Source organism: Onychostoma macrolepis, chromosome 08 (genome assembly GCF_012432095.1).
Source record: "Onychostoma macrolepis isolate SWU-2019 chromosome 08, ASM1243209v1, whole genome shotgun sequence".
NCBI classification, from domain to species: domain Eukaryota; kingdom Metazoa; phylum Chordata; class Actinopteri; order Cypriniformes; family Cyprinidae; genus Onychostoma; species Onychostoma macrolepis.
In genome coordinates, this window is record NC_081162.1 from 1,216,841 (window position 1) to 1,239,756 (window position 22,916).

General features: G+C 36.0%; 1 protein-coding gene across 1 annotated transcript in view; it reads right to left on the reverse strand.

Annotated features, from left to right (window-relative positions):
* Positions 1-22,916, reverse strand: part of LOC131546034 (ERC protein 2) — a 96,565-nt gene extending 73,649 nt beyond the window's left edge. Inside the window, exons 1-5 of the mRNA XM_058785331.1 lie at positions 22,400-22,916; positions 15,643-15,687; positions 9,604-9,759; positions 7,656-7,823; positions 6,305-6,472 (exon numbers count right to left, since the gene is read on the reverse strand). Coding sequence (XP_058641314.1) covers positions 6,305-6,472; positions 7,656-7,823; positions 9,604-9,759; positions 15,643-15,687; positions 22,400-22,513 — 651 coding nt within the window. The 5' untranslated portion in view covers positions 22,514-22,916. The remainder of the gene's footprint in view (positions 1-6,304; positions 6,473-7,655; positions 7,824-9,603; positions 9,760-15,642; positions 15,688-22,399) is intronic.

Sequence of the window (22,916 nt, forward strand, 5' to 3'; positions counted from 1 at the left end):
CAAATGTTCTGGATTGATATTGAATGTTAATTTATAAAATTAAAGAATTTATCAAATCAATTCTCTGGTAAAGACATATTTTTGTTGTATAAAAATAAGAGTTTGGAACTAAATTTGGTGATAAATGTAATAATTATGTTTGGGAAATACCATATACACAAACAAAAATGGTCTAATAATAAACCTAACATTATGTTATTAAAAAATAAAAAAATAAATAATAATAATCCTTTTTTATGGAAATTTCCTGTAAACTATCCCCTGTAGTTTTTTCCTTTTATACTATTATGAATGTAACTGATAATAGTTGATAATAGTTGAACACTGTGATCCTCTATATATGTATGTTGTGTTATTGTTCTTGTAATGCAATAATAATAAAATAATAAAATAATAAAAAAAATAAATAAATAAAAAGCAGTTAGCACCTCTAGTGGCCATTCTTGAAAGTTTCAAAACTGCCAACCCACAACAAAAGCCTTCTCATCTGTGTTTCCACATGAAAAGTGACTGATATATATTTCCAGTTGGAAAAGTTGGAAGCACTTTGTTGACCTAGAACAACAACCCAGGTGTGTGTCATTTATTAGGGCTGTGTAAAAAATATCGATATTTCGATATTAATCGATTCTCATTTTTACGGAACAATATTGATTCTTAAATCCCAAAGATTTTCAGGTAATGGAAGGAACGTTGAAGGGCACTTCCCATCCTATATATTGCAATAGGTTTTGTGCTTTGGTACTTTTAATATGAAACAAAGTCTCAGATTTCAAATTCTGTCCATTGTTTTGCAGTATTCAAACAATAAATGCCGTTTTGGCGCTGTTTAATGTGGAGTGACCATAGTGACAGATTGCTGGAGCGATCAAGAGAGGCGGCAGCGCAAGGCGCGTGAACCGATCATCTCCTCCGCTTTAATACCAGTTTCAGCACGAAATAAACATGACTAAACATCCGAAGGTAAGTTAAAAGAAAGAGCACAACTTTACTATCCATATGGTGTCTCGTGTAATCGCTCAATCAGTGTTTCAGTCGCAAAGACGTCAGTATAACGGCTTGTAAACAAATGTCACGTAAGATCACATTTACCTCAGAAAAACATATTAGGTGATCATAAATGCATTAGTCAGATAAAATAAAAAATAAATAAAAATAAACTGTATAGAGGGGCATTTTGCTAAATATGCATCGTATAACATATTCACTTACTGTTTGAATAAATCCATCAAGTTTTTATGACTGCCACCATTATGTTAAAAAAAAAAAAACTAATTGAAGTAGAAATATTATGTAGGCTAATTGTAACTTTATTATTTAAAAAACTGAATTAACTGTAATTTTAACAAATCAGTCAATTTTAACCTTCAATATTATAGTAATGTAGTACCAACTGACTCTCATGTATATTTTACAGCATTAGTTGAGAGATTTTTTTTCCCTTGAGAAAATATGGCTGATATATATATATATATATATATATATCCAAAATAATCGATACTGAATCGAATCGAACCGCAAGCTTGTGAATGAGAATCAAATCGAATCGTGAAATTTGTGTCAAAACCCAGCCCTATTATTTATTTCAAGAAATTTTAGTTGGAAAGATGCATCACACTCACCAACATACCCTAAACCTACCTTACTCATAATTGATTCCAAAAACACAGCTAGGAGTAAGTTCAGTCAACTCAGAATATGTTTACGATGAAGGCACAAAGATATTCTCAGCAGAGTGTCAAATCCAGGAGTCACCATGGAAATGGATACTAAGAAAAATAAAGATATTCCGCTTTTGTTTAATGGCAAGTCACATTCTTAGTGCATACTGCCACCTACTGTGCAGTTGTGCAATCCTTTTTAAAGGTTAACTTTTAATCTTTAATATTTTTATTACTGATTGAACAATTGACCATTATTACTGCAAACAACATTTTTTTATTTATTTTACTTTATTAGTGATCAATGCATAATATAATATAATATAATATAAAACTGTCTGTGCTTGCAAAGATAATATGGCTGTATAAGTTGCCTCAATAAACTCCTAATCTGCTGCTGTTTAATATTTAGCAAGGTAGTTGTTAAATTTAGTTATGTGATAGGATTAAGGGATCTAAAATACGTTCATGCAGAAAAAGGCATTAATATGCGCTTGATAAGTACTAATAATCAGCCAATATGCTAATAATATCCATGCTAATAAGTAACTAGTTGTTTCTCTGGTTTTACTGTTTATATGCGTTTTATGTGTTTTATTCTATAAACCACTGACAACATTTCATGACAACTATTCAAAATAACAAAAAAAGATGCAGTGTTTTTAGACCTCAAATAATGCAAAGAAAATGTTCATATTCATTTTTAAACATTTTAAACAATACTAATGTTTTGACTTTAGTATTGAGTTCACAAAGAGTTCGGAAATCAATATTTGATGAAGTGACCCTTGATTGCATTCCAGAGGTTTTTAATGTGGTTCTGGTCTGGAGATTGGGCTGGCCATGACAGGGCCTTGATCTGGTGGCCCTCCAGCCACACCTTGATTGACCTTTGACCTGGCTGTGTGGCATGGAGAACCGTCCTGCTGGAAAAACCAATCCTCAGAGTTGGGAAACATTGTCAGAGCAGAAAAGATGCAAGCTTTCTTCCAGGACAACCTTGTACATGGTTTGATTCATGTGTCCTTCACAAGACAAATGTGCCTTGCTGAAGCACACCCAGATCATCACCGATCCTCCACCAAAATTCACAGTGGGTGTGAGACACTTTGGCTTGTAGGCCTCTGCAGGTCTCCATCTAACCATTAGATGACCAAGTGTTGGGCAAAGCTGAAAATTGGACTCATCAGAGAAGATGACCTTACTCCAGTCCTCAGCCTGGCTCTTCTTTGCCTCTCACTGATTTATTTATTTTTTTTCAGCTTTGCACGACTTGGCGACTATCCCAGTCAGTGGAAAGTCATTTTCGCCCTCTGCTGGTCTATAGCTTTGATATCCCCAATGTCTGAAGCTTGACCTTGTTCTTATGAACCACTGTCTTTGAAATTTAAAAGATAAAAGCAACCTGACGCTCACTGCATCTCTCCTCTTTTTTTTTTCCAGAGCTGTATGTCTTGGCCGTAGATCATTACCTTACTGTCATCTCATGCTTTTTTTCTCCTTCTTTGTTGTAGGATAATCAGCTTCTCTGTGAATGTACTAGCAGTAGAAAGTCTCTGGCTATGTCTACATTAATCTGGATACTTTTTAAAATGTTTTTTTTATTATTTTTTCAAAATTAGCGTTTTCAAAACGTCCACATTAGCGTTTTCCGAAAAATTTCTCATCCGCACTGAAACTCGCCTTACTGCGCATGTGTAAAACCCTCATTTAAAGTTCACTGAGATGATATAGACGCAACAGACATAATAAGCTTTCATGCAATTTTACTGGCAGGACTTTATTTACTAAATTATCTCATCATTCACTGACGCGTAGCTATCTATTGGTACAATATGCGTTACATGACTAAAAATGCATCGTCATTTTCAAAAGCCTCTGTTTCCACAGTTCACACAAAACAAAAATGCCATTTTCAAATTTATCCACTTTGGAGAGCGTTTTCAAAACGCTCTGTTTTCCTTGACAAAAACGACTTCTCAGTGTGGACGCAAGGCCAAACCGGAGAGAAAAAGAAAACGTATTAGTGTGGACAAGGCCTCTGTCCTTGCTCTGTAGCAGCAGCAGCAGTGTCACAGATCTATTCTGCCAAGACTAAATACATTAGCATTGTCATATTCATTACCATGCTAAACTATTCTGAGAGTTGTCTTTTTAGATTACTGTAAGGGAAGAGCATTGGAAAACAAAAAGTGTGGGATGGCGGATAACTGAGGTGTTTCCAGCTTAGAAAGCATTTCACTTGCTCAGATGCTCACCATGCTCAGATAATCTTACAGCTCTTTGTATAATGTATTCAGATCAAACATTCTTCAAGTTTTGCCTTACATGTGTCAACTGGATAAGATCTAATCCAAATTTACATGTGAATTTGGTAGTAATTGAGAGAGTCTGTGGGACTGGGAGTGCTTAGTTGCATTTGTGTGTGTGTAAACACAGGCCTTTCTCTGCGGGGCTCTAAACTGAAAGCATTTTTTGTTCTAAATTGAGATTGTTTGGCTCCAATTATGTATGCAGATTAACCACTGAAACAGCCAAAGGAGTCAAGATTATGACCGGTCTAAGCTGCCCCAATTTGTACCACATCCTCTTGAAATCACATTCAGAAATGTGCGTTATTGAGATCACTCTACAAATAAAAGGCAGTGAGAGGAATTTTTAGCAACAAAACAACTGGATATCATTAATTTTCAAAGGGAATTGGGAATTTCTGGCGATCTGTGTAACAGAGATTGTTGCCAGTTAACTTTATGCAAATGAGAAGCAACGTTGTCTACATTTACATAACATTAATGCATTTGGCAGATCCTTATATACAAACTTACAGTGCATGCATTGTATACATTAGCATACAAGTATGTCCATTCTTTGGGGAATTCATGACCTTGGTGTTGTAAATGTCATGCTCTAGTTAAGCTGCAGTAAACTTTTTGAATTTGAGAGGCTTGAAACCTATTTTAAATAAAGATAATTGTTTTACCAAGTTTAGGATTACATTTGAGGATGATTCTCACAAATCTGTATTTTCCTGTCTCTGGCTAGGTGTGACCATGGGATTCTGACCAACCCAAAGGCCTTCTGTGTTTTACAACTTAGACTTGAAGATTTATTTGTTGTGCTCTGAGTGTTTTAGAGGCAAAATAGTTATTGGGATTCTGTAACCAGAAAACCCCTGCACAGTGTGTGTGTGTGTGTGTGTGTGTGTGTTTGATCTCTGGAGCTCTGCACCCAGAACACTCACACACTGCTATGTCTCTTTGTTGTCAGGTATGCATGTCTCACTCTTAGATTCTGTTATATATTTATTGTTTCTGAATTGGATTTGTATTGTGTAATTATGTAATTGCCACGGTACACTCTTACCTGACAAATAAAATGTTATGTTTGATTTATTTTGGATTTTCATGAAACCATTATAAATAGTAGATCACGTGGAGGCTGATGTTACCACAAATCTATGGCCAGGACAGAGCAAACTGAAGACTCATGAATGAATGGAGCAGTAGGCATGGGGTAGAGACCTTTTGACATGTCTATCGCTAATTTAGCAAGTTGTATGAAAGAGACTAACTAAACTACACTTTTTGTAAAGGTATTGGTCAACTTACACCCTCTGACTGGTGGAAAATTAAGATTTTACAGCAGTAAACATTAATAACCTGCTACTCAGTAATTCCTTGCGAGCCAACAATGACTTCAGCACTTGGACAATTTGCGCTCATAAATTTATTAAGTGAATTAGAATCCTCGTTTGTGTTCCCTCGAATTGCCGATCCCTGGCATGCAAAAATAAAAAATAAATAAATGGATGGATGGATGATAAACCAAACAATGAAGCAATTCTTGTGTCGTCCATCTGCTTGTGTCTGTCTGAATGTAGAGTGTTGGCAGTGCTAGCAATACTAACCACAGCGCGGTGTCGATGTGATCTTTCATGACACCTGAATCTATAAAGATGACGTGTCTGGGTTGCTGTTCCCCTCCTGATCAGAGCCTTGAGCCCTCAATGCAATGCTCCGTCCAGGCCTGCAGGTAGCACTTACACCCTGAGCTCTATACTCTGCTTTCCTGCAGATGATTCCAATTCCTCAAAACCTGCTCAGTGCCCTGTTTGTTAGCCTTGATTCCATTCTCCTGTGTTTATGTCTGTATGTTCCCTGCCTTTGTGTTCAGTCTTTAGCCTATGTTCATCCAGTGACCAGCTCTTAAGAGAAGTCTGTACTAAGTGATTTTTTTCTTCTTCTTCTTTCTTCTCTCTGTTTTGTGGAAGCTTGGCTCTCCTAGTTGTGTATATTTTACAAAGGCTTTACAAGATTCTCGCTTGTGTGTGGTAGATGGGAGTGGAGCATGCACAAAATTGTTCAAAAATAGCTTGCATTTGGTGGCATCATATGATATCCAGGGGAATGTTTTTTGTTTTTCAGTTATCTCTATATTTCCTAGAGCTTTTTTGACTGTGTAAGCCACTGGTCATTTAAAGAAGTAGCATCTGAAGTTGTAGTTTTAATTACAAACCGCTCCATGGTAAAAACAAAAATAAAAAAAACAATTGATCTTACAACTCACAATAATGGATAGATAACCATGCACAATGCTTTACAGAGCGGACACTCTATCTATTTCTGTCAAACAAGTGTGTTTACCTTTTTCTGCAGGATGTTGATTTTCTTCTCCTTGACCTCCAACATGTCCTTCAGGTCACATATCTCACTATTTAGTGTTCCCTTCTCTTCTATGAGATCCTGGGTCTGACTGATCTTCTTGCTTAGGAATGACTCTCTCTCTTCCAGACGTAGACGTAGAGCATCCACCTAATGGCAAACAGTCCTTTAGAGAAAATTCAAACCTAACAACGGTAATCTTCAAAGTGATATGTTATTATTATTTTGATATTTTTTATTTAATTAATTTTTTTTTTTTTTTTCACCAAGCTTGGGATCACTCAAAGGTCTCATTATTTTTCTGACACAGCTGTCAGAACAGTCTGTCATTCAGCGCATGGTCTTTTATTTTAATTCGTATAATTTATGTTGGTAAAGTCTTCCTAGAGAAGACTCCTGGTACATATGCTTCTCTTTGAGGGCCTGAAAGAACGGACGCTTCTTGTGTCTGGGTTTAGTTAGTTTTGGCTGTAGTGTGTGTCTGGATGCTAGTCACTTAGACTCTGGATGATTTCATTACCAAAACGGACAGAAACAGTGTCATTGCTGTGGAAACAACACACAATCTTGTCTAATCACATTGGTGTAAATTGGCAGATTTTAGTGATTTTAGATCATAGTGAAATTTATGGCCTTAAAACAAATGTCCCCAATGTCCTCTGAACGCCCCTGTTGACGCTAGTCCCCTTTGCCCTCTTTGTGACTTTGCCCCTCCGAGTTAGGATTCAGAAGGGACCTAGAAATTCATACACATCTGTTTTTTCAGGTAAATAATTTAGTGATATAGAGCTTTTAATAACTATTGAATACATAATTTAGGATGTTTATTGCTAATTTTAAGAGACACATATATTCAAGTCCAATATACAGTATAAGCAGGGCATGCAGGTTACAGCATTTCAGGCTATTAAAAATGCAGCGAGAACGTGAGAACTGAGGGTTAGGTTTCTCTTCACCTAAGAGGCATACCATTGCGTTATAGACTGTGTCTATGCGCATAGCTGCTTCATTGTGATGTGGAAAAACAAAACACATAAAAAATATCATATTTCATATTATGGTACTTTGCCCTCAACCTCATTTTCAGACTCAATGTTCTTTCTTTATCTCAACAATATTGGTAACATAATGTGTTCTCCTCTTAAAAGAAAATACTTTTAAACTCCATGTTCTATTCAAGTGGTCCGTGTACTGTAGAGATGGTGTCCAGCTAAAGGCCAAGCTGAAGATTCTGATATCAAAATAACAAGGACATCCCGGTCAAATGCTGTAATTTATGGATGTGAAAAGTGTGACGGATGTGTGTAAATTTATGTTCTATGGAAATACTTGCCTCTGTCTGAAGGATATTAGCTCTGTGTTCTTTGGCTATGAGAGATTCCTTCAGGACTTCTATGTGCTGTTTGCAGTCAGAGTTTTGATTGCTCAGTGTGTCAAGCTTAGTTTGCAGCGCCATCGACTCAGAGTCTTTCTTTACTACTTCCTGTTTCAGCAGATCAATCTGAGACATAGAGACAGATAAACTGACAATTAACTATGATAACATGTTAACACATGAGGGAAATGACATAATATAGAACTAGGAAAACGTTTAAAAAATAATTTACTAGCGAGAATTTACTAGAAACTGTGAAACTGATCCTTGATCTCTGTGAATAATATTATTTGGAATTTGTTAGTTTAGATTTATTTGTTAATTGTCACATTTTTAGTTTTGAAAGTAATATAAATAACACATTTTCATGATCAGATTTTTTGTTATTGAACACTGAACATATTCAACAATTACATTTAATGTATTTTCTGATTAACTTGTAAATGGACAGATTCTGAACAGTTTTAAGCAATGTATTGGTAGTTTGTTAACATGCTACCTAACTGATCAACAAATATACAGTAGCTACAAGCTAATAACAAGTTATATCATAACAATGTCAACCCTGTTGAAAAAAGCAGCATATGCTGGTTAGGTATGTTTTGAAGCATAGTAGCTGGTTTGAGCTGGTCGTAAACTGGTCCTGAGCTGGTGCTGAGCAACTAGCTCCTGCCCAGGACTAGCTCAGGACCATCTTCAAAGCAGCTCATGACCAACTAAGGACCAGCTAAAACAAGCTCAAACCAGCTACCATGCTTCAAAAAATATGTAACCTGCATGACTGTGAATATCACTTGCATTCATGTAGAACATTATATTATGCTGTTGACCATTCTGAGTGAGCTGAGTGAAGGGAAGGAAGTGGGTGAAAAGGAACAAACGTATAGGTGAGAAAGAAGATTCCCCACATCTTCTCTCAGTGAGATGTGGAAACAGATGCCTGTGCATATGTTAATATCATGTGTTTGTATTGTCCGTATCTTAGAAGATCAGTGTCTGAAGTTGTATCCAGTCTTACAGGTCAGTTGTGGCCTAATGTTTATAGAGTCAGACTTGTAACCCAAAGTTATTGGTTTTGATACTGGTATCTAAGTTTGGTTAACTGAAAATTGAGTGTTTAATCTTATCATTATACATTACTGACACTCTATCCTCCAATTTGATACTGTTAAGTGCTTTGACACAATCTGTATTGTTAAAAGCGCTATATAAATAAAGGTGACTTGACTTGACCCTACTTGGCCTACACGTCACATCACTTTTATCCTTGGTGTTGCTAGTGCGATGCTATACTGTTTGAGCAATAGGAATCATTTTTGGAGTATGCATTTTTTGATGCAGCCACAGTGTATATTGACTCTGAGACTGTATCCAACATCCTCATTTACTATTTTCTACGTTACTCCACTAATATAGTCCACTCAATGAGTGAATAAAAACGAGCGAGCAAATTCAGACACTAAATGTGCATAAAGTATGGCAGGTGACATCTTTTAGCAAAACATGGCAATTAATGCAGCATGATGTTCGCAGTGGAGTGAGTATTCTCTAGCAGCAAATCATTCAGCAAGCCATACATCAGTTGTACATTCATTATTGAGGTGCATTATGGGATTGAATGAGTGCACTTGATGAAGTCCAGTGTGGTTTCGAATACCACTACAATTGGCTGCCCCCTCAAATAGTGCAATATATAAGGATAAAGGGGGTGATTTTAGACATAGCCTATCTTTGTGCTACAAATGATAAAGGATATTTTAGGAGATGTTTAGTGTAGATTACCACAGTTTGCTTAACTCCAAAGCTGGTTGTGCAATACAGGTTGACAAAACTACAAAATGATGAGCTGCTGAAAAAGTTAAGTTATCCCTCCATCAGTCTTTCTGTGCAGAAAGTCCATTCTTACCTTGTTCTTCATGAACTTTGAGTGGTTCTTATAGACTTCCATCTGTTTGAAGTCTTCACCCCGGCCATCTGTGTGCCAAAGGCCATTTGTCTTCATCGTTTGGATCTCGTCCTCCAGGTCTCGAATATTCCGCTCCAGTGATGCAAAGTTGGTGTCCTGTGTGGGATATGTGATTTACAAAAAAGCCAAGTGTATGTTGTTATGGAGAAAGAAGGTCAAAAGATCTTTTAAACAAACGATGATTGTTAACCTAATCTATTCATCTATCTGGGTCTGTAAGGCCTTGAATTTTCCAACTTGTAGACTTTATCTATTATCATCATCATGTCAGGATTATGGATCTGTGTGTTTTGTTCCATGTGACCACATAAAGCCAACATTGAAAGTTTGTCTTAACAAACTTTCCTAAATTCTGTATTTCCTTAATTTCGATTTGTAGTTCTGCATACCACTTCAAATAAAATTTCGTTTTTGGATTGGAATTTTAAAAGGTATTCTTTGAAGTTCAAAAAAATACAATATGTTTTCAGATAAAGAGAAATTCTGAACTTCAAATGTAAATGACTTTCAGGTGTACAAAAACTAGGCCAGATGTCAAGCTTATGGGTTCCACAGAAAGTAGCAGATGTTATCTATGTATATGTGATTTTAACCAATCACAAAGCTACTACAATTCTCTAGCACAATATAGGTCACAAGATTGAATATGGTTACTTTTTCTACAAATTCTTTATGATTCTTTTTGTTCCACCAAAACAATTCTCAATATTAACTAGTTGCTTATAAGCACAATTTCTGGCAATATTGTTGATTTGATTGCACAGACACTATTGGCAGAGAACTGAACTGAGGTGGATGATGACATCACTGAATCAATCATGAATTGACTTTAACTGAAAAAACTGACTGTTTTCAATTGCCCTTTTGCATTAAGTCAAGTCAAGTCACCTTTATTTATATAGCGCTTTTAACAATACAGATTGTGTCAAAGCACTTAACAGTATCAAATTGGAGGATAGAGTGTCAGTAATGTATAATGATAAGATTAAACACTCAATTTTCAGTTAAAGGCATTTCATTATTGAATTCAGAGATGTCATTGTCTAGCTCAGTTTAGTTTAAATAGTATCTGTGCAATCAAATCGACAATAATCGCTAGAAATTAAGCATTATCAGAACACATTTTTCCTGTTTAACACTGTAAAGATGCTTTAACACAATCTGAATTGTATAAAGAGCTATATAAATAAAGGTGACTTTGCATGCCTATTAATAACATATTGGCTGTTTATTAGTGCTCATAAAGGACATATTGTGCATTACTATATTCTACATCCCTAATCCTACCCAATACCTAAACTTAACAATTACCTTACTAACTATTAATAACCAGAAAATTAGTAGTTTATTGAGGCAAAAGACGCAGTTAATGGTTTGTTAATAGCGAGAATTAGACCTCGCTAAATAAAGTGTGACGAGCCATCTATAGTTTGTTTTTTTGTCAAATCAATAAAATGACACAAAAACAGTTTTTTTATAAAAATATCAAATTATAAGTTTACTTGTTTATATACACAGATGAGCCATTGCATTATGACCTCCCCCAGCCTACAGCAATTAGTGCACCTGGCAACAGGGCAGTCTATATACCACCGGAGGACCGGCTTTCAGTCAGTAGCGCGCGTTCTGTGTCAGAATGGGAAAAGTTGCTGATTTATCAGAGTTTGATAAAGGACAAATTGTGATGGCACAGCACCTCCGAACTTCAATCTCAGAAATGCTGCTGTAGAGAGTACGAATCAAAAGTGGTGCACAGATGGTAAAACAATGGATCGTCGTCCAGCTGTGTGTCGTCCACAGCGCACTGATTCCACTTTAGACCACATTATCCCAATAGCACAATCCCTGACAGCTGTCAGGAATCTGTCAGGAAGGGCACTCATTCATGGCAACTGTGTTCCTTGCTGGTGATGGTCATTACCAACAGGATAATGCACTATGCCACGCTGCCAGAATCAGAGAATCATGTGGTTTGAGGAAGATGATGGCGAACTTCTGTTAATGTCTTGGCCTCCAAATTCACCCGACATGAACCCAATCGAAAAGTGGGTTTGCCCTATCACCACCACCCGCAATGCATTGGAACTGGAGGACCTGTTAATGGCTCATCGGTGTATTTAACTATAAAATCAGCTTACCAAAAAATTAAAAATAAATAAATAAAAATCTATTTTGTAAATGCAAATTCAGTAGATGCTTATGGAAAAGAAGAAATAGTGGTACACAAAAAAGAAATGTTCTGTGCAAGTTGCACCAGGCACATGACCAAAAGCACAAATCCTATGTGTTTTTTTTTTTTTTGTTTCGTTTTTTGTAGCATGTTAGAAAAGATATTAGAATGTGGGTTTGCAGCACATTATTTGTGCTGTCTTTTTTACATGTTCTTTCAGTTTTATAAAGACCTTTAAATACTTTTTTGAAGCATGATTTGGATCATTGTTTTTTGAGAAATCAGTCACATTATTTACAATGCTTCATTCAAATAAAGTGTTTATCACACCGAATTTTTACACTGAACATTTGCCTTTGTGTGAACCAGTGGCGGCTGCTGGTCTTTCAAAGAGGGGAAGCTCATTTTCGGCCTACATCATAAAAATTGTCCATTTATTTATACTTAAATTCTGCCCTACGTTCCTTTTCAAGAAAATGCTCTGTGACCCTGTCGTACCAACTAGGCGTCTTTTCCAGTGATGCTAGCCTAGCCTACTGTATGAATGAATGAATGAACAATCTAAAAAAAAAGATATTAAACTCGACGGAGGAAATGTGGGAATTAGGTTAAACTGAAACAAGGAATGTGGTGTATAATAGGGTTGTCACGATACCATAAAAATGTCTTACGATACTATACCAGCTTAATTTATAATTAAATTCTACAAAATTTATCAAAAATTAATAAATAAATAGATGTAAGTGAAAATAGACAATATTATTCTATGAATACTTAATTAATGTGAATGAATGACTGGCTATTGTTATCCATGAAATGATCTAAACAAAACTCATCTTAGCACTGCACAGAAGCTGCATGAAGTGACATTTAGATGTGCCATTTATTCATTTAGACCGTATTTATGATTGCATAAATAATGTTATGAGATTAATGTTTTAAATACTAAATTCTGAATATAGAAACATGTTGGAAAATAATGTGATATGCCTACTTTTAGACGGGAAACTTAAAAACGGCCAGCAGGTGGCAGAAGTTCGTGATTGAATCACTGAGTCATTCAAATGATTCTTTCAAAACGGCTGAATCCTTCAGGAGCGAATCAAATGACTGTTTTTATGAATGGCTCAGTGAATCAGTGATTCGCCCAAATCAACGCGGATTTGGATCAAACACAGAAACGAAACAAAAACAGCACTCTTGCTCGTGTCGTATTGCCTAAGTGTCAGGAGCATTTTTTGCTCGCATATCTTGAAATTTCCGAGTTAGCAGCATGTATATTAAAACATAACATTATAAATGAATAAAAAAATATAAATAATGATTGATAAGAACCAAGTGCAAAGCCGCTATGGGACTGAGCTCGAATAGCTTCAGCGTCAGCGACTTTTTATAGTACAAAATCGCTGTCAATCAAAAGGAGATACAGACCCTCCAATCATCACGCAGAAGCCCGGAGTCCAGGCCAGCCCACTCCTCCATTCACCCCCAGAGACGCTGAGTGTCCGGGGGCGGGACATAATCACAGCATTTATCCAATGACCGTCTAGTTTCGAAGCACTGAAAAAAACTGTTCGAAGCAGCCCCATTGAAGTCAATGGACGCTAGGCTTCAACAGGGAAATGCACTGACGCTACGGGAATGTATGAGAAGGAAATCAAGTCAGCCGACCTGCTGTATGTAGCTGATTCTGAACGAACTCGTCTTGAACGTGTTCTAACGCATTTTTAGTCAATAAAATGTTAACACAATAGTACAATTTTTTTACATTATAGAGGAAGCCGAGCTTCCCTTGCAGTCTTAAAGAAATCCCCACTGGTGTGAACAGACCATAAAAAATAATATTTGAAAAAAATTATAATGTTTGTCATTTTTCAGAATTAAATTCAGAATTTAATTTATAATGGTGTACAACCCTGTTAAGAAGTGACAGGGGGGAAAGTGCATTAAATGGATTAAAATTGCATTATGCTGTTATAAACATAAATACAATGAAATACATGAAAATATTGTTTGATAAGTTCACAATATTAATGTGAAATTTCACTTAGATACAATATAATATTATTTGGGCTGCCAGAAGTTAATTGTATGACCAATTCCAATATATATTACACTTGCTTGTTAGTTAATGATGAAGAAAGAGCCTTTCTAATTATGTATTTATTTCTTTTATTTAGTTCTCTTGGAACTGAATGCATTAATGCATTAACTACAAACAAAATGTGTGTTATTACAGTTTAACATTTAAATTGACAACTAAATTTTTTATTGACATCCAGAGCCATTGGAATTGTTTTTCTGTTACTGACATGTGATGTCCTGAGAGAATGTTGCCATGAACTTATTACAGGGACAATCCCTTGAAATACCCTAGTATTAAATAAATGTTCTGGGTTCAGTGTAGCTCTATCCACAAAATGCTGTTGTTTACCACAGAGAATATATTCAGTTCATCCCTCACTTTGTGAAAATCCTAAAAAAAAAAAATTACTTTACTAAAGGTACAATAGGATAAGTGTACAGAAGGGATTAAAAGAATGAACTTCTGTTTCTGATGTAAATCCTGTGATTAGTTAGTGCCTTTCTAGTATCCTAGCATGTATGTATGTGAAAGTTACTGTTTTTACATGGCTATGGCAGGAGATGGATCAAAATATTTCACATACATAGTATTTTTTTTTTCCTTATAAACTCATAAAGTTTGTGACAGCATGAGACCAGCTATGTTGTTATTGTTATCCCGCTGTGCTCCCCGTCTGTGTAATTCATAAACGCGAATTTATTATGCACAGTATAAACAGATGACTGACTTTGAAACGGAGTACGTTTTCTATAAAGATAACAGGCTTGTACTAATAGTGGAATGTTTATTTGCAAAGGCTAGCACTGCTAATGTCGGAGCTTAAGCTCTTGAAGCTCCGCCCTCTTCTCCGGGAGCAACAGCTCATTTGCATTTAAAGCAACATACCCAAAATCAGTGCGTTTTGGCTCATACCCTAAAAGTGGCAATTTTAACAAGCTATAAAAATTTATCGGTGGGGTATTCTGAGCTAAAACTTCACATATACGCTCTGGGGACATCAGATACTTATTTTACATCTTGTAAAAAGGGGCATAACAGGTCCCCTTTAAAGGCGATTTTCTCAGTATTTTGATTTTTTTGCACCCTCAGATTCCAGATTTTCAAATAGTTCCAAATATTGTCCTATCCTAACAAACCATACATCAATGGAAAGCTTATTAATTCAGCTTTCATATGATGCATAAATCAATTGACCCTTATGACTGGTTTTCTGGTCCAGGGTCACATATTTTCTGTGATAATCACACACATCTTGCTTAGCAAGATTTCTTATCAGACTGTAAGAGAAAACTACAAGCAGACCATTGAGGAACCTTTCATCTTCTGACAACCAGCCTTAACCATTCAAATTATAAAAGCCCCCAAATCTAAATTAAAATAATTCCAAGACATTACAAATACAACTTCATTATTATTAGTAGTAGTAGTAGTAGTAGTATTGAAATTACATGAAATCCAAAAAGTTGATTATATAAAATAATTCTTCCAATTACTTAATAAAATTATGTGTAAAAAAAAAAAAAAAAACTGGCAGATGAGTTTTATGATTTATGAAAAATGCCACTGTCATCTCTATGGCCAGTCCAAACTATATCTGTTATTACACAATGTTCTGTACAAGAAAAGTAAATGAAAAATGAAAGTGTTTAGCAGATGTAAGTGTTTCTGTAAATATATGCCGAGCAATTCTATACACTCAACAAGAGTTATGTGTGTACTGTACCTTCCATATGAAATCAGGCTCGTAACACAAAGCTGGTGATGTTCTCTGAAACACATGACATGACGTATATATCAGCACACTTTAACTACATAAGAATGCATACAAAATACATCAAATTGAATCCACAGGGATAATCATAAAAGATGCTGCTTACCCACACACAAATGCAGCATAAACTTCACCGTTTGCCATAAAAGCAGTGTGTTAGAAAGCAGTTCAGCTGCAGAAATAATGAGCCAAGCGATTTACAGATCAGAGTCATGACTGATCCGTGTTATCTGTGCACACAGATCTCACAGAGCTCTCCCTCTTAGAATGTCTAGACGTTGTGTGTGTGTTTGTGTGTGTGCGCGCGTTTTTGTGACAAATGAGGACATAAATTTGTATAATGACAAGGGTATAACATAGGTATTACAAGGAGAAGGTGACTTTTCAGGACATTACCCCATGTCCCCACTTTTCAAAATGCTTATAAATCACACAGAATGGAGTGTATTGAAAATCTGAAATACCACAAAGTTTCCTGTAAGGGGTAGGGTTAGGGGTAGGGTTGGTGTAGGGCAATAGCACATACAGTTTGTACAGTATAAAAACCATTACGCCTATGGGATGTCCCAACTTTTCACAAAAACAAATGTGTGTGTGTCACAAACAGCTGTGGAGTGACTAATACATACAACCTCCCAATAGATGTTACCAGTATAACTAACTAAAGTTCAAAACTAACATAAAACTGAGTCAAAACTAGCATTAAACTAGTGAACTGTGTAGTAAAGAATTTCCCATTATCATTGGAGTCCAAATGACTGGATGGGATTTGTTTGTGTCTCAATCAGCTCTCTGGTTCCCTAGGTCGTGAATCAGTATATCTTGTACACAAATTCAGATTCTTGTAAAGACCTTGCCTCACTACTCAATGATGACTCTAAATTCAGACACATTACAACATACTCGCATTGCAATATGTCACCACTGTCGCTTATCAACAACAGCAGCAAGGCTATCTCTCCAACATTATTTTTTATTGGTGTTTCAAAGGACATTATCAAAAATACTTTGTTACATATCCCTACAACATTTCAGCTATAAATTAATTATAAAAGTTAGCTAGATTGTGTTCGCTTCCTGTCTAGCGATGTGTGTTTGTGCTGATATGTGATTGAATGACAATTGGTCTTTTCAAAACTTCTATCGCATGTCATGATGTGCATTGAGTTGGCTCATGTGATTTATGTTTCACACTTCAGAAAAGGTGACGTATTTTTTGGAAAGAGAACACAATGAGTATCAGTGCACCCTTGTTTTTGTGGTGTTTTGTGGGATTTTTTTTTTAGGAAGTAAACGCTCCAATTCATTCAAAGGATTTTGTGATTGAGAGCATCCTTAAAAGGGTCATGAATTTAGAAATAAATGGTCGTTTTCTACCCTGTTTTTGACCCTCTGGTTTGTACACTAAAACTCTGGTTTGAGTCTTACCTCTCAGATAGGTCCTTCAAGGTATCTTGAAGGTGAGGTATCCAAGTCGCTACATCTAGCTACCGGGGTGCCTCAGGGCTCAATTCTTGGACCACTTCTCTTCTCTGTCGACAAGGCATCACTAGGTTCTGTCATTCATAAACATGGATTTTCATATCACTGCTATGCTGATGACACTCAACTCTACATCTCATTCCATCCTGATGATCTGACGATAGCTGCTCGCATCTCAGCATGTCTAACAGACATTTCTTGCTGGATGAAGGACCATCACCTTCAACTCAACCTAGCTAAGACAGAACTGCTTGTAGTTTCAGCAAACCCATCACTTCATCACAATTTCACCTTCCAGTTAGGCTCATCAACCATAACTCCTTCAAAAACAGCCAGAAACCTTGGAGTTGTGATTGATGATAAGCTGAATTTCTAAGACCACATTGCTAAAACTGCCTGGTCCTGCAGATTTGCTTTATACAATATTAGGAAGATCAGGCCCTTTCTTTCAAAACATGCAACACAACTCGATAACACTTTACAATACAGGTGCACAAATATGCATTAAATAATGCATAACTAATGCACAGATAATCATGAGTTAATGTATAACTCATGATGAACTAAACCATTTATTAATAATTACTGCATCAGCAACTAATGAACATTCGATATGATTCAAAGATTAAGTAATCGATAAATTGTTATCAGTTAAATGCGTCATAATATATTAACTACCTAATAACTTATTTTATTAACTAATGAAGTAAATTCATATGTTAATTACCACATTGGGTCGAAGCCATGCCTTTAAACTTCCGGTTGTCTGCTTTAATTAATCATTAGCTAATGATTTGCATGGGTATCATTATGTTATGACTTTACATGTTGAGGCACATGACTATTAACTAATTGTTAAGTAATATGTTATTGTTGTTATAGATTTTGAATTAGTTAGTCGAGTGCATCAACAAGTAAAGTCATAACATAATGATATGCAAATTAGTTAATAAAATAAGTTATTAGGTAGTTAATATATTATGATGCATTTAACTGATAACAATTTATCGATTACTTAATCTTTGAATCATATCGAATGTTCATTTGTTGCTGATGCAGTAATTGTTAATAAATGGTTTAGTTCTTCATGAGTTACACATTAACTCATGATTATCTGTGCATTTGTTAAACATGAATTAATGCATATTAGGGTCACCGTATTGTAAAGTGTTACCCACAACTCCTTGTTCAAGCTTTTGTTCTGTCCAGACTTGACTATTGCAATGCTCTCTTGGCAGGTCTTCCAGCCAATTCCATCAAACCTCTACAATTAATCCAAAATGCTGCTGCAAGATTCATCTTTAATGAGCCGAAAAGAACACACGTCACACCTCTGTTCATCAATTTGCACTGGCTACCAATAGCTGCTCGCATAAAATTCAAGGCATTAATGTTTGCCTACAAAACCACCTCTGGCTTTGCACCCCTTTAACCTAAATTCAGTACTTCAGACCTATGTGCCCTCTAGAAGCTTGCATTCTGCAAGTGAACATCGGTTTATTGTGCCATCCCAAAGAGGCATTCATTAAATTCATTAACTGTTCCTCCTGGTGGAATGACCTGCCCAACGCAATCCCAGCAGCTGAATCCTTAGTCATCTTCAAGAAACGGCTAAACACATATCTCTTCCATCTTTATTTGACCCTCTAACTCTAGCACTCTCTATTCTAATTATATTTGATCTAGCGGTCTTCTTTTTATTTAAAAAACACACACACACACCCTCTGTCAATTGCATATGTATTCTCTAACTGCTTGCTTTTCTTGAAAAAGTAACACTAGCTTTCTTTTTTTCTATTCTATCTACTTGTTTCTTTAAAAAAAAAAAAAGTTCTCCTTTTTTATGAGCTGTTAATGACTTCAGTTCTTGTACGAGTTCTGCTGTTAGCAAATAAATGAATAATAAAAATAAAATGAACCTTTGATGGAGCAGATGTAAACCACACTTTTTGAAAGAATCCACACTTTCCACAATTAGATTAACTGCAGCAACAGGAATCCTAGTCACATTTCAACAATAGTTCCACATGTACAATATAACACTCAAGATGTCATCCAATCATATCAGTGGGCCTTTACAATGAACTCTTAAATGAGACACGCCCCTTGAAAACTAGTGTACATAACATTACATCAGGGCCATCACTAGTGGGGTGAAAGGTGGTGACGATTTTAGGGGCCCACGGCTGAGGGAGAGCCCCCCGGCGATCTCAACCGTCTGGTTGAGGCCAGCCTAAAAAGACGCTCAGGACAGTTGACGGGTCACTGCTGCGCATCATCACAAAAGCTTATTATTTGCTTATTATTATTATTATTATTGTTGTTTTTAAGCCTTGCCAGTTTCAACATTCAAAAGATTTTAAAGCATTCAAACAGACGCGGAAATCTCAACTGAGTACTTGGGCGCAGTGTTCGGTATGCAGGCAGAGAGCCGCGTCTCACAGACAGCAACACCGAACCGAGCTCTCCTTCGTGTCCTCCTATACCTGAACAAACAAATACAAATCACAGTTTAAACATGCAAACAGAAAAAGATGTGAAAGAGCCCAATTCAGCACCAGCACGCGGTGTTCTGTGCGCACAGGGAACACGCAGAGAGACGCGTCTCAAATCGCTTAAATACCGAATTTGCCTCTTCTTGCTCTTGTACCGACAAATAGATACAAAATGATGTCAAAATACCTGTTTTGGAGAGTATCCTCGAAAAAACTGTCAGTTATGTCTTAAGTGAAAGTAAACAGTGGAGAAAGAAATCGGATGTGTATCATTATATTGGATGCATTGTCTCTTAAAGTGACCACGCCTAATTTACTAGCTGCTGTCTGTGTCCTTAATGTTAATCCAAGAAAATGAAAGAAATAAAATCACTCACTGCTCTTGACCGAATTACTTTGTAGTTTTAACAATAATTAATCCACAGCCAAACCAAAAATTATTCAGACACCAGATATAATGTTTGATTTTTTTTTTTACTAGTGGGTGCAGGACACTATAGTTCATTTATGAGTATAGCAAAATAAAGTAAACTGTGACATATACTCAAAAATTATTCATACAGTGGACTACCATTAAAATTGATGAAAAAAAATTGGGGACCAAAAATTATTCAGACACTTTGACCTGACCATGTTTTGCTTAAGTGTTTTTCTTTAATTGCTAATGCGACCGTTTTACACCACAGACTGAACAAAATTAAGCATTGCTTGGTAATTGGTCAACAAAGTATTGATAGTTATGTAAATATTGTCATACTAACAGTTGTCTGAATTTTTGGTTGATTGTAATCCATTACATCCCTTTCTATCAAAGTTATCTGACATTATCAAGATGAATTTGTTCTGACACAGTTTAACTCTGAGTTCTTGTCATATTTTATTACCATTTTCTAAACTATAATAAAAAAAAACAGTGATAATGTGAGAAATGCTTAAGGTGTCTGAATAAATTTTGGTTTGACTGTATATTTATTTTTTACAGTAAAGACTATGCAGTGCTATTTTACATTTGATTATTTGGTTTCTATACCTGGACACCTACAAACTTGAAAAACTTAAACATTGTGTAAATAACACAAATAAATAAATAGAACAAACATACAAATTAAACCATTTCAAACAGGGCCCGCTGGTACAATCTGCACCGGGGCCCCGCAAACCCCAGCTACGGCCCTGCATTACATTTAGTCATTTAGCAGATGCTTTTATCCAAAGCGACATACAAATGAGGACAATAGAAGCAATCAAAACAAACAAAAGAGCAACAACATGCAAGTGCTATAACAAGTCTCGGTTAGCCTAATGCAGTACATGTAGCAAGGTTATTGTTTTTTTGTTGTTGTTTTTTAAGAAAACGAGTAGACAGAATATAGAAAAAAGAAACTTCTTTGATCGCCTTTTGCATGCAATTTAATCATAATTTGAATATCAGATGTTTTTCACGCTACTAAAAGGAAAAATGTGAATATGGCATTTCAGTTGATGGCTTGATTTTGTTGATGCATAATTAAAATAAACATGTTAGAATTAACATGGTTATGTATTACTGTATTATGGTTGTGCCCATCTTTCACTAGAAGTGTGTTTGCAAAGCTTGTGTCTAATTGTGAGAAATAATTATGCCCTACTGTCTGACATGATCAGGCATTTCATTAAATTAACAGCCAACTAAGAACATTTGGAAAACATAGGCATCTATTTGTTTTCCCCAAGTGATCCTGTTGTAGTATATCTTTGCTAATGTGCTCTGTTTCTGTGCAGTCTTGTTCATCATTATTACGTAATAAAAACCTGGAAGTAGAAAAAAAAGTTGTTTTGGTAGCTTGGTTTCAATTAAAGCTGTTTATTTGTCAAACAAGGAAGGTTTAAGCTCTGAAACTTATAGTAGGATGTTTGTTTGTTTTTTTTGTATAACACAAGAAAAATTTTACTTCATGACCCCTTTAAAATATCTGCCTCTCTGTTAGTGCTGAATACTGCACAAGGCAAGTGACTTGTCTGGTTACATCATGCAGCAGGGAAAGTTAAATAGTAATTAATTAGTGTGAAGCACCAAGCAGCTCAACTCATTTGAATTCTCTGCAGAATTTATGATGATGCCCCTATTAGAAGTGACTCGTATAAAAGTCTATAAAATTCCAGTAAACAGTACTGCTGCTCCCTATACTTGGAGTATGCAGCCTGCGTAGGGAAACAATTTCCAAGGAGCAATTTTAGTACCCACCCCCACCCCTTGGAAAGGGGGAGGGGGGAAAAGATATATTCTAGTTCATCTAAGTGAACATGGAATAGAAATTAATGACAAGTTTGATGAGCGGTTTGGGGTTATCCTGATGGGAACTAGTGGCAGGTTTCTGCCATCCCCATCACAGCATTTTTGGCGTCCCCTAGTGGTCACTACTAGACTCTCTGCAGCAGACATTCCTATACTGAATCCATTTTTATTTTATTGTGAGCTTTTTTTTTTTTTTTCGATTGAATTTTGTTGTATATGAACTCCTGAAGTTTCCTGGATTGGATCAGCACTTTCTTTACATTTTAAAAATGCATTATAATCACTGGTTAAAAGCATGAATAGAAAAAGTGACATTTAAAAGTCAAAACACACACACAAAAAAAAAAGAACTGGGTATTTTGCATGCTATAAACAAAATGGCAATCTATATAAACTGCATCTTTGTACGATCTGACATAAGTTTGTGTGTTTGCAGGATCAGCATTAAAGATCTCACCTTCACGCTGATGACGGTGTTGAGGACTTTAGTCTGGGTGGCTTCTGTTAGCTGGTTTCTCCTGTGTAACTGCTGTGGAGGAACTCGATAGAAACAGGGATGTCGACTCGTCATTCTCGCATGCCAGTGCAGTATCTCTGTCTTTCTAATGCTTTCTTACACTGACCTAAAGAAGACGTCCTCTTGTGCTCATTTTAACCAACTGCTCTTTCTATAACAGTATTTGATTCCTTTTTGTGATGTTTTGATAGCTAAGCTACATGTACACCTTTGTTCTTCCTTTCTCTCTGCCTAGGTTTTCTTCTATACATGTCATCGCTGAACAATTGTGCTCTGTCTCTATCTATTATTCATTTAATTTTCTTTTGCTTTTTAACTGTACGGCTTCCTTCGTCTAAAATGTGATCTCTCTCATAATGACACAGCAGGCTGTTAAACACACCCTCAGGCAGCCATTATCAATAATTCATGTGAGGTGTTTTCCCCACAGCAAGAAGATCTGTCAGCAAGCCCTTAC